We start from the raw sequence: 26444 nt of genomic DNA on the forward strand, positions 1-26444 counted from the left end.
TGAATCAACAAATTTATTAAGAGCTTACAGAATACAGAGAGGTGTAGATATAGTCTCCTCTAAGGGACTAAGAATTCAAATGGAAAGAAAAACTCATAAACTGATGATATATGGCAACATATACATGGAAATAAATGAAACAGACATATAATGGAAGTTCAGAGGAAAGAGAGTTCATTCTTGGCTAGGCTGGCCAAGGAAGTCTTGTTGTGTTTTGAATCTGAGGTATTTTTAGATTTAAATCCAAAATTTTCCTAGATAACGCATTGAAATAAGTACATGTGTGCTGGGTGGGGGGGTAAATTCTAGGTAAGTGGGATAGGATTGGGGTGGATTGAGCAAAGCTAGTACTATGTGTAGAGCATGCTTAGGGGAAGTGTATCCATTTTCATGGCTAAAACAATATTTGCCTGCAGAAATAAAATTGAGTTTGAACTGCAGATCAAGAAGTTGAGAAAAGGTCCCCTATATGATACAGTGACACAAAAGGTTTTTGAGAAAAATGCAGCCTTCTACTTACTCAGGTATCAGATGCTTTTGGATGAAAGTTTACAGTGAGAGAGGGAACTGTTTTCTCTCCCTTGACTTCTCTCTTGCTCTACTACTGGTTCTCAACTCCTCCATGGTCAGCATTTAAAAGATCATGCTATCTTACACAGCTAAGACTATAGTGAACTAAAATTTGTGTCCTCTCAGCTTGTGGATATTTAATGAAATTTTGGTGTTTCTCAGCATCTTTTGTTGGGACTTCAAATTGCAATTCCTGTGATTCAGGCCAAGTTTACTCTGGCTTATATTTTTAGTTTCCTCTTATCCTCTGGGATTCCAGTCTTACATTTTTAATTTCCCCTTGTGGTAGTCTGAATAATACCCCTCCCTTCCAAAGATGTCCATATCCCAATCTATGGAACCTGTGAATATGTTATCTTACATGGTCAAGGGGACTTTTCAGATATTATTAAATTAAGGATCTTGCGATGGGGAGATCCTGGACTACCTGGGTGGGCCCATTGGAATCACAAGGGTCTATATAAGAGAGAGGAAAGAGGATCAGAATCAGACAAAAGAGGTTGGAGTGGTATACTTTGAAAAAGAAGAGTTGGACTATGAACCAAGGTATGCAGGTGACCTCTAGAAGCCGGAAAAGATAAGGAAATCGATTCTCCCCTGAAACCACCAGAAGGAACTGCAGCCCTGTCAACACCTTGATTTTAGACTTCTGACCTTTAGAATTGTGAGAGTAAATTTGTGCTGTTTTAAGCCACTAAGTCTGTGGTAACTTATTGCAGCAGCAATAGGAAAGTAATACATTCCTTATCCTATGGGAATCCAGTCGTCTACCCACCTAGAGGGTGGGTTGATAAAGCCTTCCACGTTGTCCTCTTTGATTGACTACCTTTCAGGATGGCTACAGGCCACTCCTTCCTGGGCAGCCCATATCTGACCCTAAGGAATATACACCTATGTATGTTTGTGTGTGTGTGTGTGTGTGTGTGTGTGTGTGTGTGTGTGTGTGTGTGTGTGTGTTTTGGGGTGGGGAAGAATAAAGGCAGGGCAGGTTTTGTTGCCCAGACCCAGGGATGCGAAACATTTCCAAAAGCAAAGGTACTGTAATAAACAGGAAGAATTTTCCTACCTGTTATGCTGATAATGCCTCGCAATGGTGCTTCTCAATTCTGGTAGAACCTGCTTCACAATATGCTAGCATGGCCTGGTGTAGCTCTTGCCTGAAGACATGGTGAAGTTACAACTGAGAAAGAGTCTAACCTTACATTGCGTTACATAAAGCTATGTATTAAGCATTCAGAATTCACAGTCCAGTTTTGGGGATGCTGAGTGAAAAGTAATGAAGATTTATCTATGATTAAAATGTGACTACAAGCAGTCCTCACTTTGCATGGTACCATGTTATATCAAGCTTGTACATACAGGAACCATAGGAACCGTGTCCTTGCTTTGCAGAGTAACTGAGTTACCACACACAGAGCCATGTGTAGCAAGGGCTATCTGTATTTTCTGTGTGGCTGGCTTCAAGCAAAGGAAGCATTCAAACTTATTTGCCACTGCACTAACCTCAAGAAATTGGCCTTCTATGCACTTTAGAATTCTTACCTGGCTCTGTGGTTCCATTGAATGCTGTCAGTTGCATTTGGAAGGACAAATATTGAAAACAAGGTCTACAAATATTAAGGAAGGGACACTTCTGAATATAAAATATTATAAACTAATCACAGTAGGTCAAAGCATATGATACACTTTGAAGCTTGGTCTGGGTTGGTTGTTTGGGAACCTGATTGAATCAACTAAAGAAAACCAGACTGGTTAGGTTATACAACATTCTATTATTGACTCTCAACTCCAGATTGGATGACTCCTGCAGTATGCCATAGTCTCAATTAGTTTATTACCAAAACATAAGGACATTTTATTCTCTGATTTCAGTCAGTTCCATTTCTATTCATTTAATAGGGTTTTGAAAATGTGATATTCATATTGCAAACATTGATGCATATCAGAATCTCGGCAACATCGATTGAAATGGAGCTGCCCAGAAGAAAAATAGAGAAATCATATGTCCTGTTGCTCTTCCTTGATCATCATTCATCATTTCAGAAACTGAGCTAAGAAATAGGAAATTAATTTGAAATTTACTTCTCCTGGTTTAGAACTTGATGAATTCCCCACCCCTCCAAATAAAATAGCAATGAAAAGGGAATTTGTCTGCATATCCTTTAGATCCAAATTAGACTTCTTCTGAAAATTTTGTATGTCTTATTTTAGAAAGTGCTGCTAATTGCTATTTTTTCAAGCTCCCATCTCTTCTCCCAGTTCTATCCTATTCCTCCATGGCTGTTATTTCCAAAATTAAGGTATGAATATGTTGACAAATTTAGTGTTTAGACAGAAAACCGAAAGCCATACTTTTCCAATGAATTTGAAAATATTTCTTCTGCTTCCTTGCCAGCTTCTGATGTTTACCTTAAAAACTCTTTATGTTAATTGTTCTAACACCTAAAATATAGTAAGGGAGGGAGAGAGATATAGTTTTTTTTTTTTTTTTTTTTTTTTTTAGAATATCTATCTATAAACTACTGGCTCTATTTTGGCTTTCAGTTCACAAACCATTCTTCCTTGCAGTTATTTACAAATCAAAATGATAAATGGCTTTAAGACACCACATTCAGTGAAACTGCAGTTAATAACAGTTGAAAAAGATGGAGTATTTTACTCTTCCCTCTCAGAAAATCACCTCAGATAGACTAATCTCCATTTTTTAACCCAGTAAATATTTTAGGCTATTATTTATTGAGTTGAAAATACAACCTGATTTTTTAAAAGTATAGGGTATTGTACTTTATCCTAGTTATTTACTTGTATTTTGTGTCAGAAAGGGGAGGATCATGCGTCATGCAATTTGAGGTTTAATTATAAATCAAGATCACTGTAATTGAACCTTTGACTCTTAACCAACAAAGGTTGATAGGTAGATCTCCCACAAATTATGTGTATCTAGGATTATAACATTGATGTCTTCTTTTTAATGTTGGATTCGTCCTCTCAGTTGCTATCACACATTTCTAAGTGGCTTCAGGCTGCCTATGATAATAAATACATATGTGATGTCAGTTAACAGTTTGCAGTAATCATTTAAGATTACTCAATTTTTGGTATGAAAAGGTGTATTTTAAAAGAATAGTGGTAAAGAATTTATAATGACCAAGCCATAGAAATTCATATAAGACTAACTGAGGAGGTAAAATATGAATCTTGGAACCTCTTTTTTTAAGGGAAAATTTCCTCTAGAAATCCAACTTGGAGATCAATACCTAAAATCAATCTATCTCTGGGTCTTAGTCTACATTTATTCTAATGCACATCTGTTTCAATCTGTGTCCACAGCCTGTCTTTATTTTACACACGTGCAATTTAATCTGTGCCTATGCATTGTTACATGGATAATAAAGCTAATACTAATTGATAACTTGCTACAAATCTTCAACAAATAATGTCCCATGCAGGATTGAACCTATTCACTTGATGACTAAGTTATCCGATATTTCATGTGTGTTGGACTTTGCAGATAGAATTGGAGGGCTGCGGGCTACTCCTCAGACAGGATCTCCTGGGGAATTGTCTGTTGTATGACCAAAAATATCTGATTGTTGCTTGTGCTGGTACAGAAATTCGTTTTCAACAGTAAACTCAAAGATGATCAGTTTCTAATGAGTGGTTCACATTAACCAAACCCATGCAAATCTATTAATGTAGGATAATGCACATTACAAAGTAGTCCCACTTACTGATGTCAGTCAGCTAATCCTCCCTGTAGACGTTCATGAGAACTAAATTCAACATTGATTTATCAATTCCTATGACATTTATTGGCAAGGATTTGCTATAACTATTGGACATACAGACATGATAGGTACAGTTCTGAGCTGAATTAGCCCTAAAAGTATTGGCCAAGACATATGAGTAAAATGACAATTATAAAAGAATGTAGCAAGAGTCTTGATAGAGGTAAGCACAAGGTACTGTGGAAGCAACAGTCAAACCATTCTCCTAGCCCAAGGGACTCAGGATAAGTCTCCTGAGAGGAGGTGATGCCCGGGATGAGTCTCAAAGGATGAATAAGATTTAGCTAGGGGAAGAGGGAGGGTGGCTTTCTAGGCTGAAGGAACTGTGGTGCAGATGAATAGAAACAAGGAAACATATGATGCAAAAAAAGAAGTGCAGAGTTCACTATGACGGAAGTGTAAAGTTTCTTTTGGAAATGTGGTGAAAGGTGAAATGAGAAAAGTGCTCAAGAATTGTCTGATGAAAGACCTCATGTATAAAGATGTTTAATATTTTTTCTTCCTAAGAAGAATGGAGGCTTTATTTAATAAATTTGAGTTCAGGAGAAACCTATGCATATTTGAATTTTAAAATAGGTTACCTTAACCTTGGAGAGCTTGCTAAAAGGAGTTTCGGATTCAGCACAGCTGGGGACCAGCCCGAGCAATTACATCTGTAATAATTCCCAGGTGATGCTGGTGCTACTGGTCTCTGGGCTATGCTTTGAGAACCGCTGCTGTGGAGAAGTGTGTGGGAGGGTGAAAGTGGGGAAAAGGGAATTTAGTGAAGAGATTATTTTGGAGAAAGCTATAGTTGGGAGAAATATAAAATGTGGCTTTGAACTAAGTTAATGAATGCAGTGGTTTATTGAAAGGGGGCGGGAGGATAGATTGAGCAGATATTTAGAAAGAAAAATTGACTGGATTGGTATATGGATGCCAGGAGTGAGGGAAGACCCTATTGACCTCCATGAACCGACATTGATGAATGAATGGTTATTGGAAATACCAATCAGTAACAGGTTGGAATGGGAGGTAGTTGTCCAAAGTGGTTGCAGAGGAGGAGAGGAGATGATTTGGACATATTGAGTTCAAAATAACAAGGAAGCAACAATGGGTAGGAGTTGGCAAAGGGGAGCTGACTGAGGTTAAAGTCAGGAGATAGCAAAAGTTTCCTGTTATCACCTCAGCCATATGAGAAGGAATAGAGAAGAAAAAGCAGCACAAAAATTTCACAAAGGGAAGAACTTCAAAGAGGGCATTCTGTGAAAGATAAAACTTAAAATTTCTTTGGCACTTTTTTTCAGAAAACCCTATTCTATGCACCACTGACACAATTGTGTCTTTCATGTATATTAAGAGTTGCTATTTAGGTTTGGGTTTGGAGAGAATACTTTTCAAGTAGAAAGAAACAGCCCAAATCTTTGGAATTTTACAGTTTTGCTAAATCCAGTGGCATTAAATCACCTATCTCTAGGTCAACCAGGGATATTGTTTCTCGCATTAGAGAATATCAGCCTTACCTCAGAAAAATTCTACTTGTTATTTTTTCTAAAAATATTGAATGTGTCTGTTTTCTCAAAAGTCACCATGTGGCATGTCAAGAAGTCCTCCTCATTTTTTTTCACATTTCAATATATGCAATAGAACATAGTTGTTAAAAATCTTTGCCAATGGAGTCAGTTTGTCTGGGTTTGAACACTTAGCTGTGACCTTCTGTGAAGTCATTTAAACTCTCAAAGACTGAGTTTCATCATCTTGAAAATGGGGGAAACAATAACAGCTAAGCGAGCTAGGATGCTATTTAATAAGGTAATAGAGCTCCTAGCACAGGGTCTGACATAAAAATTCTCAATAAATGTTAATCAAACTTACCAGTATGCATTTAAAACCAAAATACAGGTTTAGCAATATGAAATACTCAAACTTAACTGTCACCCTATGAAATTTACCACTCCAACTCTGTTATAATTTCAGCACCTCATTTTTCAGACTTCTTCATGTTGTTCTGCAAATAGAAAGATCCTTGAAATCGGAGAGCATATCATAGCCTTTGGATAGTACCAGGTTTAGTGTGGTGTCTTGTGTGTGTGTGTGTGTGTGTGTGTGTGTGTGTATACACTAAATTATCTTTATCATGTCACTACTAAGACTCTGAACTTTGAAAGCTGGTACGTTCTCTATTCATCATTATGTTATCTGTGTATAGCACGGTGCCTCATTCACAACAGATGCTTAGTCACTCTTTTTTGAAGAAATTATTTGTATGGCTTAAGGGAAATTCAGATTTGGGATAAATTACGCTTAAAGTAAAAGTGTAGATAATTTCCTTTAAAACATTTAAAGAATGACTAAATAGGGCTTCTATGGCTTCCACAGGAAAAAGATTTATAAAATTGGTTTGCATGTGTTTCCTGCTTCTTCAGTGCCTCCCAGGAAATTTATCCTGTAAAGTTGTCAAGGAAACACTAACAGCTCAAGTCTGGTAGTGGAAGAGGATGCCTCATTAACAAACTCAGCCTCATTATTTGGATGCTTGCCTTAAGTTGCTGCTGTTCTGTGATGGAAGATTGTTTCCATTAAGCATTATGTGAAAAAACAAAATGACTTTTTTTAAAGAAATTCTGTCTTTGACTGTTGCTCATTCTTCGTGCTGTGAGGCTACATTGTATGAAATGTTTCCTAAAAATAACCATTATTTACTTTTAATTTAATGCATTTGAACTGTTTATTAACGCTAGACACATAGGCAAGGTAAAGTTTTAAAGCTCCTGATTTATTCAATATACAACCATTGAGGTATCAGGTCATAAATTGAAGTATTAACAATATTTTGCCAGAAAAAAAATAACTTTAATGTATTATCTATTGTCTGTTAAATAATTTCATATTTTTTCCTTCTTATAAAATAGAAAACTTGGGATGTATTGAAATTTACTACCTCAAGATGAGATAACACAGAGTTGAGAGCTTTTCCTTTAGGAGAATGTCTCATTAGTGCCTGCATGATAGAATAGAAAGTATACTGGGCTTTGGATTAGAGTACCTGGGATTTCAAGGTTTCTTTCTAGCATTGCATTCACCAGCTGTGTGACCTTGGGCAAGTCATTTATTAGTTCATTCAGGCATTCTGTGAATACATTATGCGAACACTATTGCCTTGACCCCTACTTTCAGAACCATAAGTTATTTGAAAAAAGAGAAATTATTTCATCATTGATATACTCTGAGCTCCAGTTTTTCATGTATAAGAATGGTGTTACATACATCATTCATTCATTCATCCATTCAACAAGTATTTACTGAGCTCCCACTGTGTGGCAAGCTGTTATAGAGGCTGATGATATGTGTTCATCTCTTGCTGGACTCTGTTGACAACATTGTTTTTTTCTTTTATTCCTTTCGGATTAGAGTGGACAGCTACCAGCAATTTCTCTGTTCCCTTAAGTTATCCATACCTCTATAAGTTATTCCTTCATTAAACATTCTTTATAGCTATGAAGTATATGAGCTTGCTATTTGACTGTTTATGAGAGGTCTGTTTGAGGATCTGATATTTGAGCTGAGACCTGGATGAAGAGAGTTAACTAGGAGGGATCCAGAGGATGAGCTTCCTAAACATCAGGGAAAGCATGTGCAAAGGCCCTGAGTAAGAACCATATTTGGCCCATTTTTGGCAGCAATGGAGCCAGTGTGGATGGGATGGCACATGAGGGAGGGATAGTGGATCGGAGAGATGTCCAAAAGCCAGATCATGCAGAGCATTGAAGGGCATAGTAATATGTTTGTGTTTTATTCTAAGATTTATGGTAAACCACTGGGGGCGGGTGTGGTGGTGATCTAGGGAAGTAACCTAATCTAACTTACATTTTTAATGGTTGTTCTGGTTTTTGTGGAGAAAATATGGAAGATAGGGAGGATGTTAAAGAATATGTACAAATAATGTAGGTGACTTGAATGCTTATGGTGTGCATGGTATTGGGATGAATAATGTCAACAGGATGGAGAAGGAGGGCCTTTTACAAACAGAATAAACAATGCAGATATGTTAATTAGGATTCTTTTGGCTTTTGAGAGACAGAAAGCTCTTAAACTGAGTTGCAGGCAGGAGGACATCCAATGTCAAGTATGGCTCAAACAACAGAATCAAGGACCTAGACTCTTCCAGAAACTTACATATTGGCTTAATTCTCAGACAGGCTCCTAAAAATGGTGGCAAATGTGGCAGCTCCAAATTTATATCCCACCAGTTTAACATCCCCGACCCTGGTGGAAAGCTCTTTCCCAGTAATTTTGGCATATGTGCTGCGATTGGTCATACTTATTCCGGTTTTTCATTACAATATTTGAACCAATTTTTACAAGTCTCTTTTAGACCTAGAAAAGGGGAAGGGAAGGAGTAGTTCCACAGAGGGATGTTTGTGGAACACACACACACACAAATATACAAACACACCCAGGGTATCCATTATAGTGAAGATTATAATATTTTTCTTGGCAAATATTTCATGTGGTTGCTTTACCATTTATGAGTCTTAATAAAATATGCGTGAAGAAATTCACCCATTGAAAACCTGTTCAGGTCAGCCTCTTCTTTGGATGCAAGCTTTCATTACACTATCTCTTCCCTCTCCTCCATCCTTCCTTTAATGTCTCCTTCACATATTCATTTCAGTGCCATTTTGTGGTGTTGATACCCTATTTTTGAAATGCCAGGGAAATAATGATGTGATTGTCCCCGTGAACTGGTAGCATAAGCCATCTTAATGATCCAAGATTTTGGCTGTCTCTCTGATCATAGATATTTAATTTTCTTTCATGCTCAATCGTGACTCAAGGTTCTTTCATCTTTGATTTCTTACACTGCAGCTGTAGTTTCCCAAGTTCCTCATCCCTAACTTCTCAACTATATGCAAACAGATAAGAAGTGACCAGGGTCACCAGGAAGAGGCTTTCTAGTAAGAAGTGTAACTTTTCAGTGTAGCCCAAAGATCCCAACCAGCAGCCTTTGGGCTGGATCCCAGTCCCAGGCAAGTGTGTTCCTTTAGGGCGATTGGGAGATGTTTTAAAAATGAAATCAGTTGTAAACATTTAAACCTGGGAGATTTTACTTAAAAATCTGGAAGTCTAGCTTCTTTTGAAAACTTTATATGATTGGTAACCCTGGAACCAAAGTTACAGGTACCAACAACTGGCTAAAGCTGATTGTAGACATTCCTGTAAATAGGGCACATGCTTTCCAGTTGACCACATCACCTGGTTTCACTATTTATGGGACCTTTGACAAACAGAGGTATTGGGCATGATTTCATATGGTTACTTATTAAGATTAGAAACTGGTCTTTGTAAAGGAATAGTTAATCTATCCATACTTTTAATATTTTCATCTGTTTATAGAAATGTAGTGGAAGATACATAATTAAACTTTTTTGGAGATCAAGTATTTTCCATGGGACCACAATTTTAAAAAATATTATATTGAATTGCAGTTTTGTTAGTATTTTATTTTTCTGTTCTGCTCTCACTTTAGCTTCTTGGAGAACTAAAATCTTCTTTGCCATCCAAGGCCATTTTCTTTATATATTTCAAGTTTTTTGTTTTTTCCTTTTTACAGACTATTCAGAGATGGGGAAAATATCTAGATCTTTAGATACAGGCATTACTATTTGTATATCGTTAAAGTATGCAGTATAGTCTGAAAAAGTAAAAATGTTGCTGAAGTACCCTATCTTTGAAGCTAAAGAAAATATTACACTGTGGGACTGGGAAATTCTCCACACTGTTGAGTAGCATTTTACAATGCACACCTCTCCCCTTTTCAGGATATCGAATCCCTAACAGGAGGGCTGACTGGTTCTAAGGGGGCTGATCCACCGGTAAGTTAGATTCTTCATTAAATTTAGCTATTGATGAATGGAATTATGTAAATAACAGATCACCATAAAGTTACTTGAATACTACTGGTCATATATGTTACTGCTTTGAAACAGAGCTGTTGCAGTGACTAATAAAAACAAAATGTGTAATGGCTTTGAGGTGTGGTTCAGTGTATTAAAAAGTTTTAATAATTCATAAAATTCGTTACCATTTTTTGACACAAGAAATAGGAATAAAAGCTTCATTAGAATATGTCAATACTTTATGTCCTACTAATAGGCTACACTGAAAGTTAAAACTTTTGGAACTAGAGAGTTAATATATTTTTATCATGAATATATGACTTGGTTGCAATGTATTTTCTGTTTACCAAGAAAAATCATACCCATTATGTGACTAGTATTGATTGTTGATATTGCTGTTTCTTTCCTACTTAACCTAGGAAACTTCTAATAAATTAGAGAAAGTCCCCCAAATTTTAAACGATTATCATTTTTTAAGCAAAAAGAAGAGGTATAGTATTAGTACATCTTGGTCTTTTCTGTGATGATGTCTGATTTCTGAGAACATTGATTAAGATAATATTCCTTCAGTCTTCACACTTGAAGTATAAACATGAATTTAATGCATATGTCTAAAGTAATAAGACAGATTCAATTTATTGCAACCAATACTCAATGCATAATTATATAGCATCATTTTTCACTTACCACTGTGAGATGTAATGAGGAGCACACAGAACTCAGTGTTATCAATTTTTAGGTATACTTTACTTAGGCTTCTGTAGGTACAAGAAAATTGGAAGTTTAGATTGTTTGAAAAGCTATGATCCTTTGTGTTGACACTTAAAATACCAGTGAATTATTTTTAAAAATAACTTTTAATTGTGTCTCTTCCTCTCATGTATTCATGGTGTTGTCTAATTTTCATCAAGGTTCTCCTAAAGTAGGGTTAAACCATATACTGTAGTCTTTCCCTTCTATTTATTATGGGAAAAATATATTGGCTCCAATAGCCACTTATGTTTATTTGTCAAACCTACTATATTGCAGCATGAGGCAAGATGAAATGTTAGTCAACCCAGCAGTGTATATTGTGACAGGATTTATGGCCAGTACAATTCATCAGTAGTGTAGGTGACTGCTTGGGTGATGTAATTTCACCCTGCTCCCTTGCACGGTACATAGCATTTAACTTTTATTCGAAGAGTAAATCTATTTCCTTCAAAATACTCTTTCACCATTTACTAATTCCTGGAAGATTTCTATAATCAGAGATTAGTTGGTTTTTAAGGGATTTGTCCCTTTCTTCAAAACATAACTATACATCCTCCTCAAATAGTGATAAAATTTTTACCTATCATTTATATCTTAAAATACATTAGTTTATCATGTATTTTCAGGAAAGCATGTCTCCAAATGGGCATGAGGCTTAATTGTTGGAATAAGACCCTTTAAGGGGAAAAGTGACCTGGAAAGGAAATATGGCCTCTGGAAGGCAAACCACATCTCCTTCATTCCCAATAGCAATGAGTGAATAGCCATCAAGTTTATGACTGATTTAAATATGTGTGTGTGTGTGTGTGTGTGTGGCACACACACAGTGTTTGTTTATTTTTTCTTTAGACACTATTTACAATGTTGTGAAGATAGAGGTTATTTATTGGCCATGCCCTACCGTGATGATGGGTACTTTATACTTCCTGTATTTTCTGAGGTTCAGTGTCTGTGCTCACTTTATAACTTTTTTGTAGAGTATAAAATATCAATTGAAATGTCAGAGTACATCAGAGTACATAAGAGTTTAGGGAATTTGAGGGGTCATCAGTTCACATTAATTTGGTGTCTCCCATGGTTAAAGAGCTATCTGAAGCATGTTCCTTTACTGGGAGTTATATAATAAATTCACCCTTTGTAGTCCTCAATAAAGCTCATATAAAGCAATCTAAGTAGGAAGGTGAAATGGCAAAAGTATCTAGGGTTACTTCAAACATTTAAGAATAAGGCTTTGATGATGCTGCTACTTTCTTCTCCAAAGTAAGAAATTGAAAGTCAGATTAAATTATATTGAACCTAAATCCATTTGAAGTTTCATATTTTTTTTTCTTTTTTAAAAAAAAGTCTTTGTAATAGTTCACCAAAACACGACTGTCCATTACTAAAGTCATGTCTTTGGTAGAAATGTTTATAACATACTACTAAAACCACTCTACAATGAATTTTTGTTAGCAAGAAATTTAAAGTCCTCTAGCAATTCATTCATTGGATAGAATACATACAGTGGTGCGTGAATGGTCTCTCACAAGAACGCATAGCTCTGAAGTAATTTCTTTACCAATATAATAGGGCTCTTAGAGGTATCTTTAAATGTAAATGGTATATTAAAAACAACAACAACAAAATGCTGATTTTGCTTTGGGTACACATAGATATTATTTCTGAAACAGAAAGTGAAGTTTATGTTATTTCATATAGTAAGGCATGTATGATAAAGTATGTACCAAATTTGGAAATGTCATTGTAAATAAATTTGCATTTCTGGTAAGAACAAATTTCAGGAACTCCAGAAATCTAGCTTGCATTAATATTTTTAATAATAAATCTAAGTAGGTTTTTTGAAAATTCAAGTAGCCTCAGTTTCAATGCCAATAATGAAAGAGAATTACTCTCAGGGGCAATTCAAAATCGCTCTCCTGAAAAAGACTTCGAAAAGCATGTTTTTTGTTGTTGTTTTATTTTTTTCATTCAGAAACTGGAAATTAATTTCTGCAACAAATAGAACCTAGATATTTTTTCTAAATAACTTGGTTATTTTAGAGCAATGAACTTCTATCATTCAGAAAAATGGTGTCTATTAAATATTAACTTAAAGCTGTCTTTCGAAAGTTATCATGGAGCAAGTTACATGGTATGTCTTAGGAACACGGGCTCAGCACAACGATGACTTTTAGCGCATGACAGCTTTATTACTTACACAGAACAAAGGGTCCAAAAGAGCAGGGGAAGAGATCCCATGGCGGCTGGTCTCCCGGGGAGGTCACCTGCTTGGTTCAGGATGGTAGCTCCCCGTGCCCCACTTCCCATCAGAGAGGAGAGACTCCGGTACTGCCTGAGGGTGGGTTATTTATACAATCCCGGAGAAGGGGGACCCTGCTCACTGAGAGTTCCCACCCTAATAAGCAGCTGAACTGCTTGTTCCCAGTTTAAGGTTTGGTCCGTCTTTACATGAGACCCAATGTCTCCCCCAGGCTCTGAGGAATGGAAACATACTGAGATATCTGCACACAATAGAAAAGGAAGCAGGGGGTAGGGTTGGGCTGGGAGATGGCCACTGGTTGTGCCCATCTTCCCCAGAAGTTATATCAAAGATATTCCACATTCAGCATGTATTTCCCATTCACAAAAAATAGACCACAGATTAAACTCCAGTATGAGAATTTAGCAAATGTTTACATATAAAATTTAAGGAAAAGAAACTAGATAACTAAAATCTAATGGGTAAAATATTGTTATTAAGTTAAATTGTGCTCTTTTATATATACCGCTTTGCCATAGAGTTTTAAACTTTAAATCTTAACAACATTAAAAAGTGAAAAAAAGGGAAATGTAAGGAATTCGGGGGTGTCCGAAATGATCAAATGATCACCCAACCTTTGGGAAGGCCAGAGTAAGGTATTAGCAACTCAGTCTCTGATGGCTAAGCATCTGATGGTCAAGAGGACTTTGGGTGCTGAAGAACTGGAATACAAAGCATGAAGTCCATTATACCAATGAAAGGTAGGAACCCAGTGTTTGGAGAGCAGGGGATGCATAGGTCAGTGTGAAAGACAAGTACGAGAGATCACTGCCCCCTGTTGAGATCATGAACCAGTAGCATACATGTTGGCCAACCCTCTTGCCTGTTGCCATGATTATTACTAGAATCTGGGTGAGGTCTAAGTCTGCAAGTGAGATTTAGTAGGTCAACTTGGCCACAAAAGTTAGGTTTAGTGATACAGACCCAAACAGATTAATATACATGATGAGGGAACATTCCCTTTATAATTTGATTTAAGAAAATAGTGTGATTATCAACTAGCTATTTACTTTCTTATAATTTCTAACATTTTTAAGGGTCAATGTGAAAAAATATAATGAGTAAAGTGGGACAAAATATGGACTACATAAAACACATTCCTGAACAAATTTCATTGTAACATATATTAGTCAATTGTGAAAAAGTACCTTGACATTTCACAGGGTGCTGTCATCAATGTAGAAATTAAGTCCACCTCATTGCTGCACCCAGAGATTACAGCAAGAAGACCCACTGGGACTATTTGGTCTTTTCCTTATTTTTCTATCTTTTACCTTGGGGTAATATCTATAAATTTACCTCCTATGAAACTTAGTTCTTTTAGTTGCTGTAAGTTTCTTTATGCTAAATATTAATGGCTATCTTTATTTCTAGTGTGGTAGATCAGTGAGTACCCATCTAATCCATGTCCTTGTGTTTTATATGTACACTATCGTGAACATTCTCCTCTCTATTATTTTTTTCCACAATGAGGTGCCAGAATTGCACATTCTGTATTTTTGTACTTTCTGTTCTTGTTTGTATTCCTACATAGTAGAATAGTGGTTAAAATAATAAATGATATTGTTTATACATAGCATCTGAATAGATTCAAATTATGAATCATATCCAATCATTTTAATTATATTAATCATGTTTATAAACAAAACATATCTACAGGTCCTTGAATTATTTTAATTAATTTTGCCCATTTGTTCCTAATTGCATATTGTCACTCAAACATTTGAGGGGAAAACAAATACTCTACATATTTCTAAAGTAGCTATTTCAATTAACTTTCAAATTTGTTTGTCTTATTTTTATCTGTATTCATATTTGATGGTGGGTACTTTTAAGTGCTGTCTCAAATTTTGGAATGCGCAATTATTTTATGTCATTTGGATATTTAAATCTGTAGTTTGAGTCAATAATTTCACCTAATTCATAAGTCTTCAAAGGAAATTTCTGTGATTTTACTACCCAGTATTTTCATTGCCGCTTCCATTTTATCAGGAGGATACAAAGGATCCACTGTTGACTTGACCCCTGACAGCTAAGTGCAAGAAGAGGGCAGGGAACTTTTAGTACTAGCAAAACTGGTCAGGCTTTACCTGGAATGGTAGAGAGCTGCAAATCAGGAGACAGATATGTACTGACATCCAGACTGAGGTTACTGGTGTACAAGAGCACAGTCATTTACATTGTTTTATCCTGAGAGATAACATCAGAAAAATAGGGCCATGAGGATGTTCTATCCTTTTATGAGGCTACCCACAGATGTTACTTTTTAACGCAGTTTTTGTCCCCTCCTTCTCCAAACTTTCCCTCCTCTAACTGCTCACTTATTTTTAATTTTTACAGTTATCTTTAATGTTTTGTGTTAGTTGTGTATAAATCATGTTCCTCCTATAGGTATAGTGGCTGGCAAATAAATAGTATAGCCCAAAATGAAACTGACCACATTTTGGCCAGTCTTAGCACAATGTCACAACCAAAGCAACAGACATCCAACTGTGACAAAGCTTTGAAAAAACTGTCTAACATCTAAAAGTTTCAAGGGATGAATAATATTACATGCACTGGCTTACAAAGAATTTTTTTTATTATCTTCTCTTAGTCTCATTCATCATGGCACCTGCTTTCCCAAATTTCTCTGGCTTCTCTTTCTCCCAAACTGCTCACATCTCCAGCCTGCCCTGGTTCTTCAGTCTGTGCTCTACCCACCTCCTCCCATCCATAACTTGCACACCTATTATGTGCCTTTGCAAGTAGAGCTGGGTCCTTTCTAATATAAATCAATCTAATCATTCTCAGGTCCACATTTCTACACTGTCTGGGGTGATCCTGACAACTCTACTACTTTACAACGAATCCATTACCCAGAGCAGTACAACAAAAGTCCAGGTCCAATGAAAAACTTTGTATTTTCTCCTCAGAAAGCAGGGAACTAGGAGAGCCTGTGACTACTTATGTGTTAGAGGTTTGTGGTTTTGTTTTTATTTTGCTTCTCTTATGCCCTCCCACCCCCCATCGCCAGTTAATTCTCTGTGTATTATTGTCATTTTCACCTAAATCCACCCTCATCCACTTCAGGATTGAGTTGGATTTCTATTAGATACCCCATCACTGTGAATACTTAGTCCACCCGGCTGCTTCTATCCTATCCCCTTTCCCTGAGAAATTTAAGTACTGGGAGTTTGAAAGTGGGACTAGGAATCAAACAGATCAGCATCAGAAATCAATCTCCTCCCAGTTCCAGGGTTTACATCCCAACCCAAAACCAGAAAATGAGATGTTCAGCAATCATTTCCATCTTGGTGTACTCAGTCCCTACATGTCTCTCTTTGCCTCAGTCCAAGTGAGAAGGTTCTCCACCCCAAAGTCCTTGGCAGTTGCAGATTTTCCCGAATTAGTGCTGCTCGTGCAATACTTCTCAAAATATCATGTTATTTGTACCATGGCAGTCACAGGGTGTCTGCTTGTAATGAGACCTGTGATGTAAGAAACAAAGTTCCAGTCTGGCTCCTAGGGTCAGAGGTGAGGGTCCTGTTTGTTACAGCCACTGGGACTGTGTACTTCACTGCAGATAGCTGTTAAGTCTGCTTTGCTTCCTGCTGCCTTAGTCCTCTTTGGCAACTTGTTTTTGTGTTTCCTTTTTCTTAGTCTTCTTCACTAGTAGCTAACACATCCTGACTTCTTCTTCTTCTTCTCTAATTAGATTCACCAACAGTAAGAATTCCTGTGGAATCTTGGGTTTCTTTAGTGATTTATGGGTACAGATCTTTCCTGCTGTTTCCTAAATCCAACTTGTCTGTCTGTCAAGCTGTGCTCTACTCTTCCCCATTTGTTGGGCTTAAACAACTGTCTCTCTATTTGCATACATGGAACATTTTTAATTTTCCTGTTGCTGGATGGTATGAACTCAAAGAAAGTCTAACCCTGCTTTATAATTTTAGGAGGAAGATTGGATCTTTGATAAAGAAATAGAAGTTGTGACTTTGAGTCCCCAAATAATTTTTAGTCAGTGGTACTTCCCCTTCTCTGAGTTTTTTCACCCCTCTAAGCTTTTCAGTGGTAATTTCTCACCATGATTTTTTTTTCCCCCCTGTTCTTGGTATGGAGCTCTTCACATGTTCCTCTAAATTTTGGTCACATTTAGCCTCCCTGCCAGCAGTTCCAAAGCTTGCTTCATTTGTCCAACTTTTGCACCTTAGACCCATATGAATATGTCTCTGGTCTTGAATTAGCCCAAATATGCTTGCCACTAAACTGCTCTATTTCTAAAAATACCTCAGTTTCTTAATTTAGTAGTCATTAGTGGAGGCTCAGTTAGAAACTAATTTTCAGTCAGTAATTTCTTGAAGAAATTTCCAGTGATTTCTATGAGGAAGCTTCCATCTTATGAACATGCATAGGGCTGCATAATTCAAATACTCTGGTTGAGGCATTCAGGACCAGAGAAGTGCCATCTGCCCAAGTTGCGATTCTGATCTGAGAATGGTCTCGACAGTTTCCCAGTGACTTTGCAGTTACAATCCAGAGTTTTTTGTAAGTAATATCAGACTGACCTCCACTCTGAAACATCTGTCTGATGTTGGGATCATCCTGGAAAAACATAAGTTTGGTCCCACTGTGGGCTTTAATCTCAGTCTGCTTCATGGCTTCTCTGCACCTTTTATAATCTCAAATGCCTATAACCTGCCACCCCCATAAAAAACGCAATGAAGAATAATGCTCATATATTTGCTTTAAGATCTCTTGATAAAATGCCAAAGTGAAGATGGCATTGTGTTTTCAATCATCACTCCAATGACATCACTTTGAAACATTTCTTTTCAACTACTAACAAAATATTTCTCTTCCATCTCCCAAGTAGTGTTCCAAAGTTCAATCTCTGTTGGCTTTCTACTTTTTTCCCCCTACTGCCTCAGTTTTGCCTTCTTGATTTGGTTTATTCTTTCTCCAGTAACCCCAGCCTCATCTTTCTGATTTATAGTCAAACAGGTTCTTGTGTATCACAAAAGAGCCAAATTGAGTAATTCAATGAACCACAAAGAATATTTTCTCCTTATGGAGTGGATATATGCCAGTGTGGATAGAGGATGGAGAAGAAAGAAATCAACTGTTTTTATTTTAATTAATTTTATTAATTTTATTACTATTTTTAACTTGACAGAATAAGTACTTAAAATACTGGCGGTATGATTACATAGCTAAATGAATGAAAACTAGTTCATACACAGAAATTTATTGAGAGAAATGTGATGCTTAGCATATATGGCACCTCAAGGAATTCCATGTTAGGTAATTTGCTACTCATTAACAAATTACTGATTTAGAAGTATTTGAACATCTATATTTCAACCCAGTCAATCTTCTTAATTAGAGAACACATTAGAATGTGATCTCCTGTATTTAAAACTTTAAATTATGTTAAATATGGAAGTGAGCAAATATACATGAATTATAGGCTAACACCAGAAAGTTGGGCTTAGAATAAATGTGGAAAACATTTTTGAGATATCAGCATATTGTTTCACCAAAGACTAATGTGATAGAAAACATTTTAGAAATGATTTTTGAATATTATAAGCTTATAGTAATGTAAGATGTTTAGAAATAGAGTCCTATTTGTTATTCAATGTTAATTTCTAACTCATCTATAAGAAAAAAAATATTTAAAGAAAAGGTTTTAGGAGGAAAACAATATGTTATTGAAATAGAACATGAAAATAAAATAACTTAGTTACCTGAATTATTGCAAACATACCTTATTTTTATAAATAATGATAACAATAATATTGAAATTTATATTAACATACTAATTTCCTGGTCATATAATTGAGGTTTAAATGTGAATTATATTGGGAGAGGATCTAAGATGGCAGCATAGAGAGGAGTGGAAGCTAGTTAGTCTTCCTGGAACAACTAATAAAAAACCAGGAACAACTAGTAAATAATCTGGAATAACTACAGGGGGACAAACGTGACTGTCCACTCCTCATACACCAACCTGAATTGGGAGGAATGCCCGAGATCACGGCATAAAATCTGTAAGTAAAAACTGCGGATCCAAGCTGGGAGACCCCTCCCTCCACAGCCCAAACTGCAAAGCCTTGGTGATGCTAGAGAGAAGCTCTCTCCCAGCAAGTGAATATAGCTCAGCTGAACTCCAACTGGGGTTTTAATTAGCGACTGTGAACTGCTCACTATGAGCTACGAACCCCCAACAAGCAGACAGAGGCTTTGGGTGACGACCGTCCTTGGAGAGCCGGAGGGTTGCTGTGGACTAGCCCTGAAGGGGACTTTCTGTCCCTGTTTTCGACTCAGTGGAGAAAGCCTCAGCCATTTTCAGTTCCCACTGCTCTAACCCAGACAAATGTGGAGATAGCACAGGCAGAGAGAGACCATTGAAATGCTAATGACCTCTCCCTAGGGGGTCTGTCTTCCCTAAGAGGAAAGAGGTGGGGACCAGCTCTACTACCCGCCTTCCATTCAGAACCAGACCCCAGAGCCTGGGGGAAAACAGCCACGGGCCACACCTCCTTAAACCAGTCTGGAGTGACAGGCTGACAGGCGCCACCTGCTGGGCAGAAAAGCACAGTGACCTGAGGTATCACAGGGTGTACCAATTTTCTAAGACACACACTCAGGGAAACTGGATACTGAATATTTCTTCCTTCTGGGACATGAGCCCATTCTAACCTGGGAAAACCTGATTGGGGTAACCAAGGAAACCGTGCCTAGACAACAGAAAACTTATAACCTACAATAAGAAAAATGAAGTTATGGCCCAGTCAAAGGAACAAACTTACATTTCAATTGAGATACAATTGAAACAACTAATAATAAGTCAACTCAAAAAGTTTAGGGAAGATATGGCGAAAGAGCTGAACTGTATAATGAAAACACTGGGTGTATACGAGGTAGAAATTGAAAGTTCGAAAAACCAACTGGCAGAATCTGTGGAAATGAAAGGCACAACACAAAAGATGAAAGACACCATGGAGACATACAACCACAGATCTCAAGAGGCAGAAGAAAACACTCAGGAACTGGAGAACAAGGAAACTGAAAGCCTACACACAAAAGAACGGATAGAGAAAAGAACGGAAAAATATGAGCAACATCTCTGGGAACTTAAGGACAAAACAAAAAGCAAGAATGTACATGTCATTGGTTTCCCAGAAGAAGAGAAGGGAAAAGGGGCAGAAGAAGTAATGGAGTAAATAATCAATGAAAATTTCCCTTCTCTTATGAAAGACATAAAATTACGGATCCAAGAAGTGCAGCATACCCCACACAGAATAGATATGAATAGGCCTATGCCAAGACACTTAATAATCAGATTATCAAACATTAAAGATAAAGAGAGGATCCTGAAAGCAGCAAGAGAAAAGCAGTCCATCACATACAAAGGAAGCTTGATGAGACTGTGTGGATTTCTCAGTAGAAACCATGGATGCAAGAAGGAAGTGGGGTGATATATTTAAGATACTGAAATAGAAAAACCACCAATCAAGAATCCTGTATCTGGCAAAACTATCCTTCAAATATGAGGGAGAGCTTAAAATATTTTCTGACAAACAGACAATTACAGAGTTTGTGGACAAGATACCTGCTCTACAGGAAACACTAAAGGAATCACTGCCAACAGAAAGGAAAAGGCAGAAGTGAGAGGTTTGGAAAACAATTTTGGGAGATAGTAGCACAGCAATGTAAGTACACTGAACAAAGATGACTGTGAATATGGTTGAAAGAGGAAGGCTGGTACCATGTGGGACACCAGAACAAAAGATGAAGGATAAAGACTGGGACTGTGTAACTCAGGGAAACCTAGGGTGCTCAATGATTGTAATAAAAGGTACAAATATATTTTTACATGAGGTAGAACAAATGAATGTCCACATTGCAAGGTGTTAAAAATAGGGTGGGATTGGGGCAAAATACAATCACTGTGAACTAGAGAGTATAATTAACAGAAACATTGTATTATGTTTCCTTTAATATAACAAAGGCAATATATCAAAGCTAAGTGCATATGGGGGGGTGGGGAATGGGGTAGGGTATGGGACTCATGACATTGGTGATGTCTGACTCTTTATTCTACTTAAGGTTAATGTTATCTTTCTTTTTGTTACTTTCTAGCTATCAAGTTTTGTTTTTTTGTTTTTTTTGTTTTTTCTCTCTTTCTCTTTTCTTTGTCTTTTGCCTCTCTGCCTTCTTTGACTCTTGCTCCATCTTTGTGGAAGAAATGGAGATGTCCTTATACAGATAGTGGTTATGGTGCTGAATACATAAATACGTGACTATACAGGGAACCAATGATTGCTTACTTAGGATGGAATGTATGGTGTGTGACAAAACAGGTTGATGAAGAAACCTTGAGGGCACTATATTGAGTGAAATAAGACAGACACACAAAGGCAAATATTGCAGGGTCTCACTGATATGAACTAATTATAATATGTAAACTCATAGACATGAACTATAAGTTACCAGGATATAGAATGAGGCTAAAGAATGGGGAGGGGTTGCTTATTATGAGCAGAATGTTCAACTAGGGTGAACTTACATGTTTGGAAATGGACAGGGGTGATGGTAGCATGTTGTGAGAATAACCAACAGTGCTGAAAGATGTGTGACGGTGGTGGAAAGGGTAAGCTCAGAGTCATGCACGTCACCAGAAGGAAAGTTGGAGGTTAAAAGATGGGAATGTATGGAACAGTGAATCTTGTGGTGGACAATGTCCATAATTAACTGTACAAATATTAGAAATTCCTCTCACCAACTAGAACAAATGTATGACACTATAACTAGAAGTTAATAATAGAGAGGCATATAGGGAAAAAATATATACCTATTGCAAACTATATACTACAGTTAGTAGTATTTTAACATTCTTTCATCAACAGTAACAAATGTACTATACCTAAACTATGAATCAGTAATGGAGGGGGCATGGTTAAGGGTATGGGAGGATCTGAGTTTCCTTGTTTTTTTTTTTCCTTGTCTTTATTTCTTTTCTGGGGTAATGAAAATGTTCTAAAAATTGAAAAAAAATTAATTGTGTTGATGCATGCACAGCTGTATGATGGTACCATGGGCAATTGATTGTGCACTTTGGATAGTTGTACGTTATGTGAACAATCTCAATAAAAAATATATGTATATAAAAAAGTGAATTATATTAATTCACCTGTGTTCCCCAAAATGCTGATCCTAATTTTGTCCAAACTAATAATGTAGTTTCAACCATAGACATTGTATGTATTTGTATTTTGTTCTTTTGGTTCTTCCTTCACTTTTTCCTTATTTCTTTCTGTTTGTTTTTATTTTATATATATATATATTTCTTATATGTGTATGTGTTTATATAACATATAAACATATATAGATTACATATGTGTCTGTACATATATAAATACACACACAACATACAAACACACACACACATATTCCAAGAGAAAATAGGACAGAATTTTTAGTCTCAAATTCTTGTGCAAACAAGGGGCTGGTTTCTAATTAGACTCTTCTTAGAAACATAATAAAGTGGAACTGTTTTTTAGCATTTATTAAAAAGATGCTTATAATTTAAGATGTTTGTATGAAAAAAACACATGGAGGAATCCAGCTTTAACACATGATTACTCATTAAAATGAATAAAATATAAAGTAAAATAAAGGTTTATTGAGAAAGCATATTTGTCATGACCTTTGTGCATTTAATACTGTTTTAGTCACTTCATAAAAATAGAACATATTGACTCAGCACTAATCGGCTAGTCATTTTTTAAAAAACATGACTAATAAATTTGTAAAAGTATATAGATTATTATTTTGTTATATGGAAATAGTCATGGTAAGTGAGTTTCTTGGTTTTTTATTTTATTTATTTCATTTTCTTATTTTGAGAAGTAAAAGTTGAACCAGGTCTTGAAGGAGCTAATTTACATGAAATTAAAATCTTTACTCTGTATGAAAGGAAATTAAAGGTCTTCCTGTGGTCTTCAAAGTGTTTTTATTCTATAGGATTTAGCAACTAATAAAGCTGGCTGTTGCAATTTATTTATAGTACTGCAATTTGAGTTGAGTCACCAAAATTATTTAGAATATGAAATGAAAATTGGTTCTTAGATAACTTTTTAAAATGGACTGATGGATTATATTTGCTAGGGAGCCCCAGACACCCTCCAAGTAACTGTGAAGCTTAAAAGGTAAGCATAAACAGCCTGCTCAAGCCCAGTGAGATGAGACTGCTGGCGGATGCTTTCCAGGCCATACCAGAAAGGAGCTGGGATTCCACCCAGCTGGTCTTCCAAGGAGGGTTTGATGGGAAATCCTCAGGGATAGCCTGAGATAGCGGGACATATATCGATCCAGTGCTGCTGCTGTTGCTTCCCCTGGGCCCCCCAGTATGTTAAAGCCCTATCCCCTTTGGCAAAATGAGAAAGGAGCTAATTTTCTGAGGATTTGGCCCTTTCTCTGTCCTTATATTCACCAGAGCTTGCCTAGATGGCAAGAAACTAAAACCTCGTTAGCTTAGGATCCTCCGTTTTCTTTTTCACTGAGTCTCCAGGGGACAGAAGGCAGCCATAGCCCAGATATCTGCACCTCTGTATGAAAAAACACTCATCTGAAAAGAAAAGAACCTGCTCTAGCTACCCATCTGTAATTAGATTTTTTTTCAAACTCATACTGTCAGGAAAACTTGAATCAGCAAAATGTAAATGCTTGAAATTACATGCATATTCTTTTCTTTTTTTTTCTTAATGTAAATTTTAACTACTGCAGGCACTTTAAAAAGAAAACTGATTATATATTCATAATAAAGTTGAGTTTCTTCAGAATACTTAAATAAAAATATATGTTGAATCATGCATACCACATAATAGGAATATGCCCTAAGATTTTATGACAGGCTATTAAATTATCTTTCAAAGAGCTATGTGAAGCTATTTAAGTGAATTTAGAAAATTATTAGTATTATAGCAAAGTTTGAAGAGTTAAAATATTGAAAATTTGGTATTTCACCAGAAGAGCTCACCAATGTCCTCTGACAGTCACCAAATCATCTGCTGGCTACATAGCACATTCTCTAGATATTCTCATATTTTATTTATAGAAACAATTTATAATTTGATTGGAGTATGGTGAAAAGTTTGTGGAAAGCTCTAGTTATATTCTCTATTTGCCCTTGCCTTTATCTCAGATTATTTCAAAACGAATAGTTATTTTTCTTCTGTTGGCCACTCTTTCTGCAAAAAATTACTTTAAGAATCTTTCTGGTATGCCTACAAAGAACCACTGGTTTTCGTTTAATTTAAATCACCATTGTCTAAAAAGCCAAGAACTTAAATAAAATATAATGTTATGACAAACATCATTATTTTGACTTTTACATAAAAATATGTTATTGCATTAAGTGTAAGTGAAAAAATGGTCAATTCAAGATAAAGATTGTCAGAATAGATTTTAAAAACTATGCATTGTTTACAAAAGAAATATCTAAAATGTGAGAAGAAATGTTGCAACTAAAATGATAGAAAAGGTATAACATGTAAAACTAACTAACTAAAAAAAAGCCTGTGTAGGTGCATTAATACTGGAAAACTTAGTGTTTAAGAAAAAAAGTACTAAATATAAAAGAAGAGGTATTTCAAAATAATTGTAATATAAGGAAGGCAGAAAAATTTTTAATATATACGTACCTAATAATATAGACTTAAAATATAGAAAAAATTTAACAGAAATGAAAGAATAGAAAGGCCCTCAATCATGGTGAGAAATTTTAACATATTTCTCTTAGTACCCAATTGAACAAGAAGATAAAATCTGTACGGATAATGAGAATTTGAACAATGTAATAAACTTGACTTCAGTGATATATGTATGTGTATGTGCATATATGCAAACATACATATGTCTATATATATATATATATATATATATATAGTGAGAGAGAGAGAGAGAGAGAGAGATGGAGAGATGGAGACAAAGAGAATCAAAGATAGGTGTGAACTTTATTTACCCAAATTGGTCAAATCCCAAATTAGCCATAATGGGAGACTCAGCAAATTTCAAGGAATTACAAATATACAGAGTATGTTTTCTTACCACAGCTGAGTTCAGTTAGAAATCAGTAATTTAAAAAAAAAGCAACTATAAAAATGGTAACTAGAAAGCACTCACATGTTTACAAAATAAGATATACACTTCTAATTAATTCATTGATCAGAGAAGAATTCAAAATGAAAATAACAAATTATTTCAGAATTTAATAATTTTGAAAGACTACCTTGGAACTTGTGAGAGACAATTAAATTTCCACTTAGTAATTTTCAGCATTGAAAATATATTAGGAAAAATAGAGGCTGAAATCAGTGATTTAAGCGTTCATCTCAAGAATCTAGAAAAAAAGAAAATTAAACCTAAAGAACATAGAAAAAAGGACACAAAGAAGGTAATTTAAAATAGAGTAGAAATATTTAATATAAATGATCTATAAACCAAAATTGTTTTTTGTAAAGATTAATCACTGGCCGATTGATCAAGTAAACAATAGCGTAATTGAACAAGAATATATCACCACAGTGCCTACAGGCAATCAGAGACAATAAGAAGACATTTTGAACACAATTTATGCTGACAAATTTGAAATTGTGGCTGAAATGGAAAAATTACTAGAAAAATACACTTTCCCCAAGTTGACATAAAAATTTTTTTTTAAATGCAGGTAATAATTTATATGAAACAAATTGAATCTTCAATTAAAATTCTTCTCACAAAGAAAATTCCAGGACCAGATGGCTTCACCAGTGATTTCTACAATAATTTTAAGGAAGAAATTATACCAACTATTAAAAGCTGTAAAAGACAACTAAAACAAAGAAACACTTCCTAAGTTGTTTTATGAGGTGTGTTAGTTTTCTACTGCTGCATAACAAATTTCCACAACATTAGCAGCTTATAAAAATGCACATATTTATTACATCATGGTTTCTGTGGGTCGGAAGTCTGGAAGCGCTTAGCTTAGTGCTCTGTTTAGGGTTTCATAGACTAAAATAAAGATGAGGTCCCAGCTGCTTTCTGAAGTGAAGCTCAGGGTCCATCTTGAAGCTCATGTGGCTGTTGGCAGAGGTCAGTTCCTTGTAATTGTAGGACCAAGGGCCTCAG

The 26444-nt window shown here is 35.9% G+C and overlaps 1 protein-coding gene across 20 annotated transcripts in view; it reads left to right on the forward strand.

Annotated features, from left to right (window-relative positions):
- Positions 1-26444, forward strand: part of PPFIA2 (PTPRF interacting protein alpha 2) — a 531438-nt gene that overhangs the window by 67625 nt on the left and 437369 nt on the right. For 16 of the 20 annotated variants that reach the window (XR_005218603.1, XR_005218602.1, XM_037848402.1 and 13 more), the window contains exon 3: positions 10160-10213. The exons of the other annotated variants lie outside the window; for them this stretch is intronic. Coding sequence is in view for 14 of the 16 variants with exons in the window: in XM_037848402.1 (XP_037704330.1) it covers positions 10160-10213 (54 nt within the window). In the remaining 2 variants the exon portion in view is untranslated. The remainder of the gene's footprint in view (positions 1-10159; positions 10214-26444) is intronic. 20 annotated transcript variants of the gene reach the window in all.

Source organism: Choloepus didactylus, chromosome 8 (assembly GCF_015220235.1).
Source record: "Choloepus didactylus isolate mChoDid1 chromosome 8, mChoDid1.pri, whole genome shotgun sequence".
Taxonomy (NCBI): domain Eukaryota; kingdom Metazoa; phylum Chordata; class Mammalia; order Pilosa; family Megalonychidae; genus Choloepus; species Choloepus didactylus.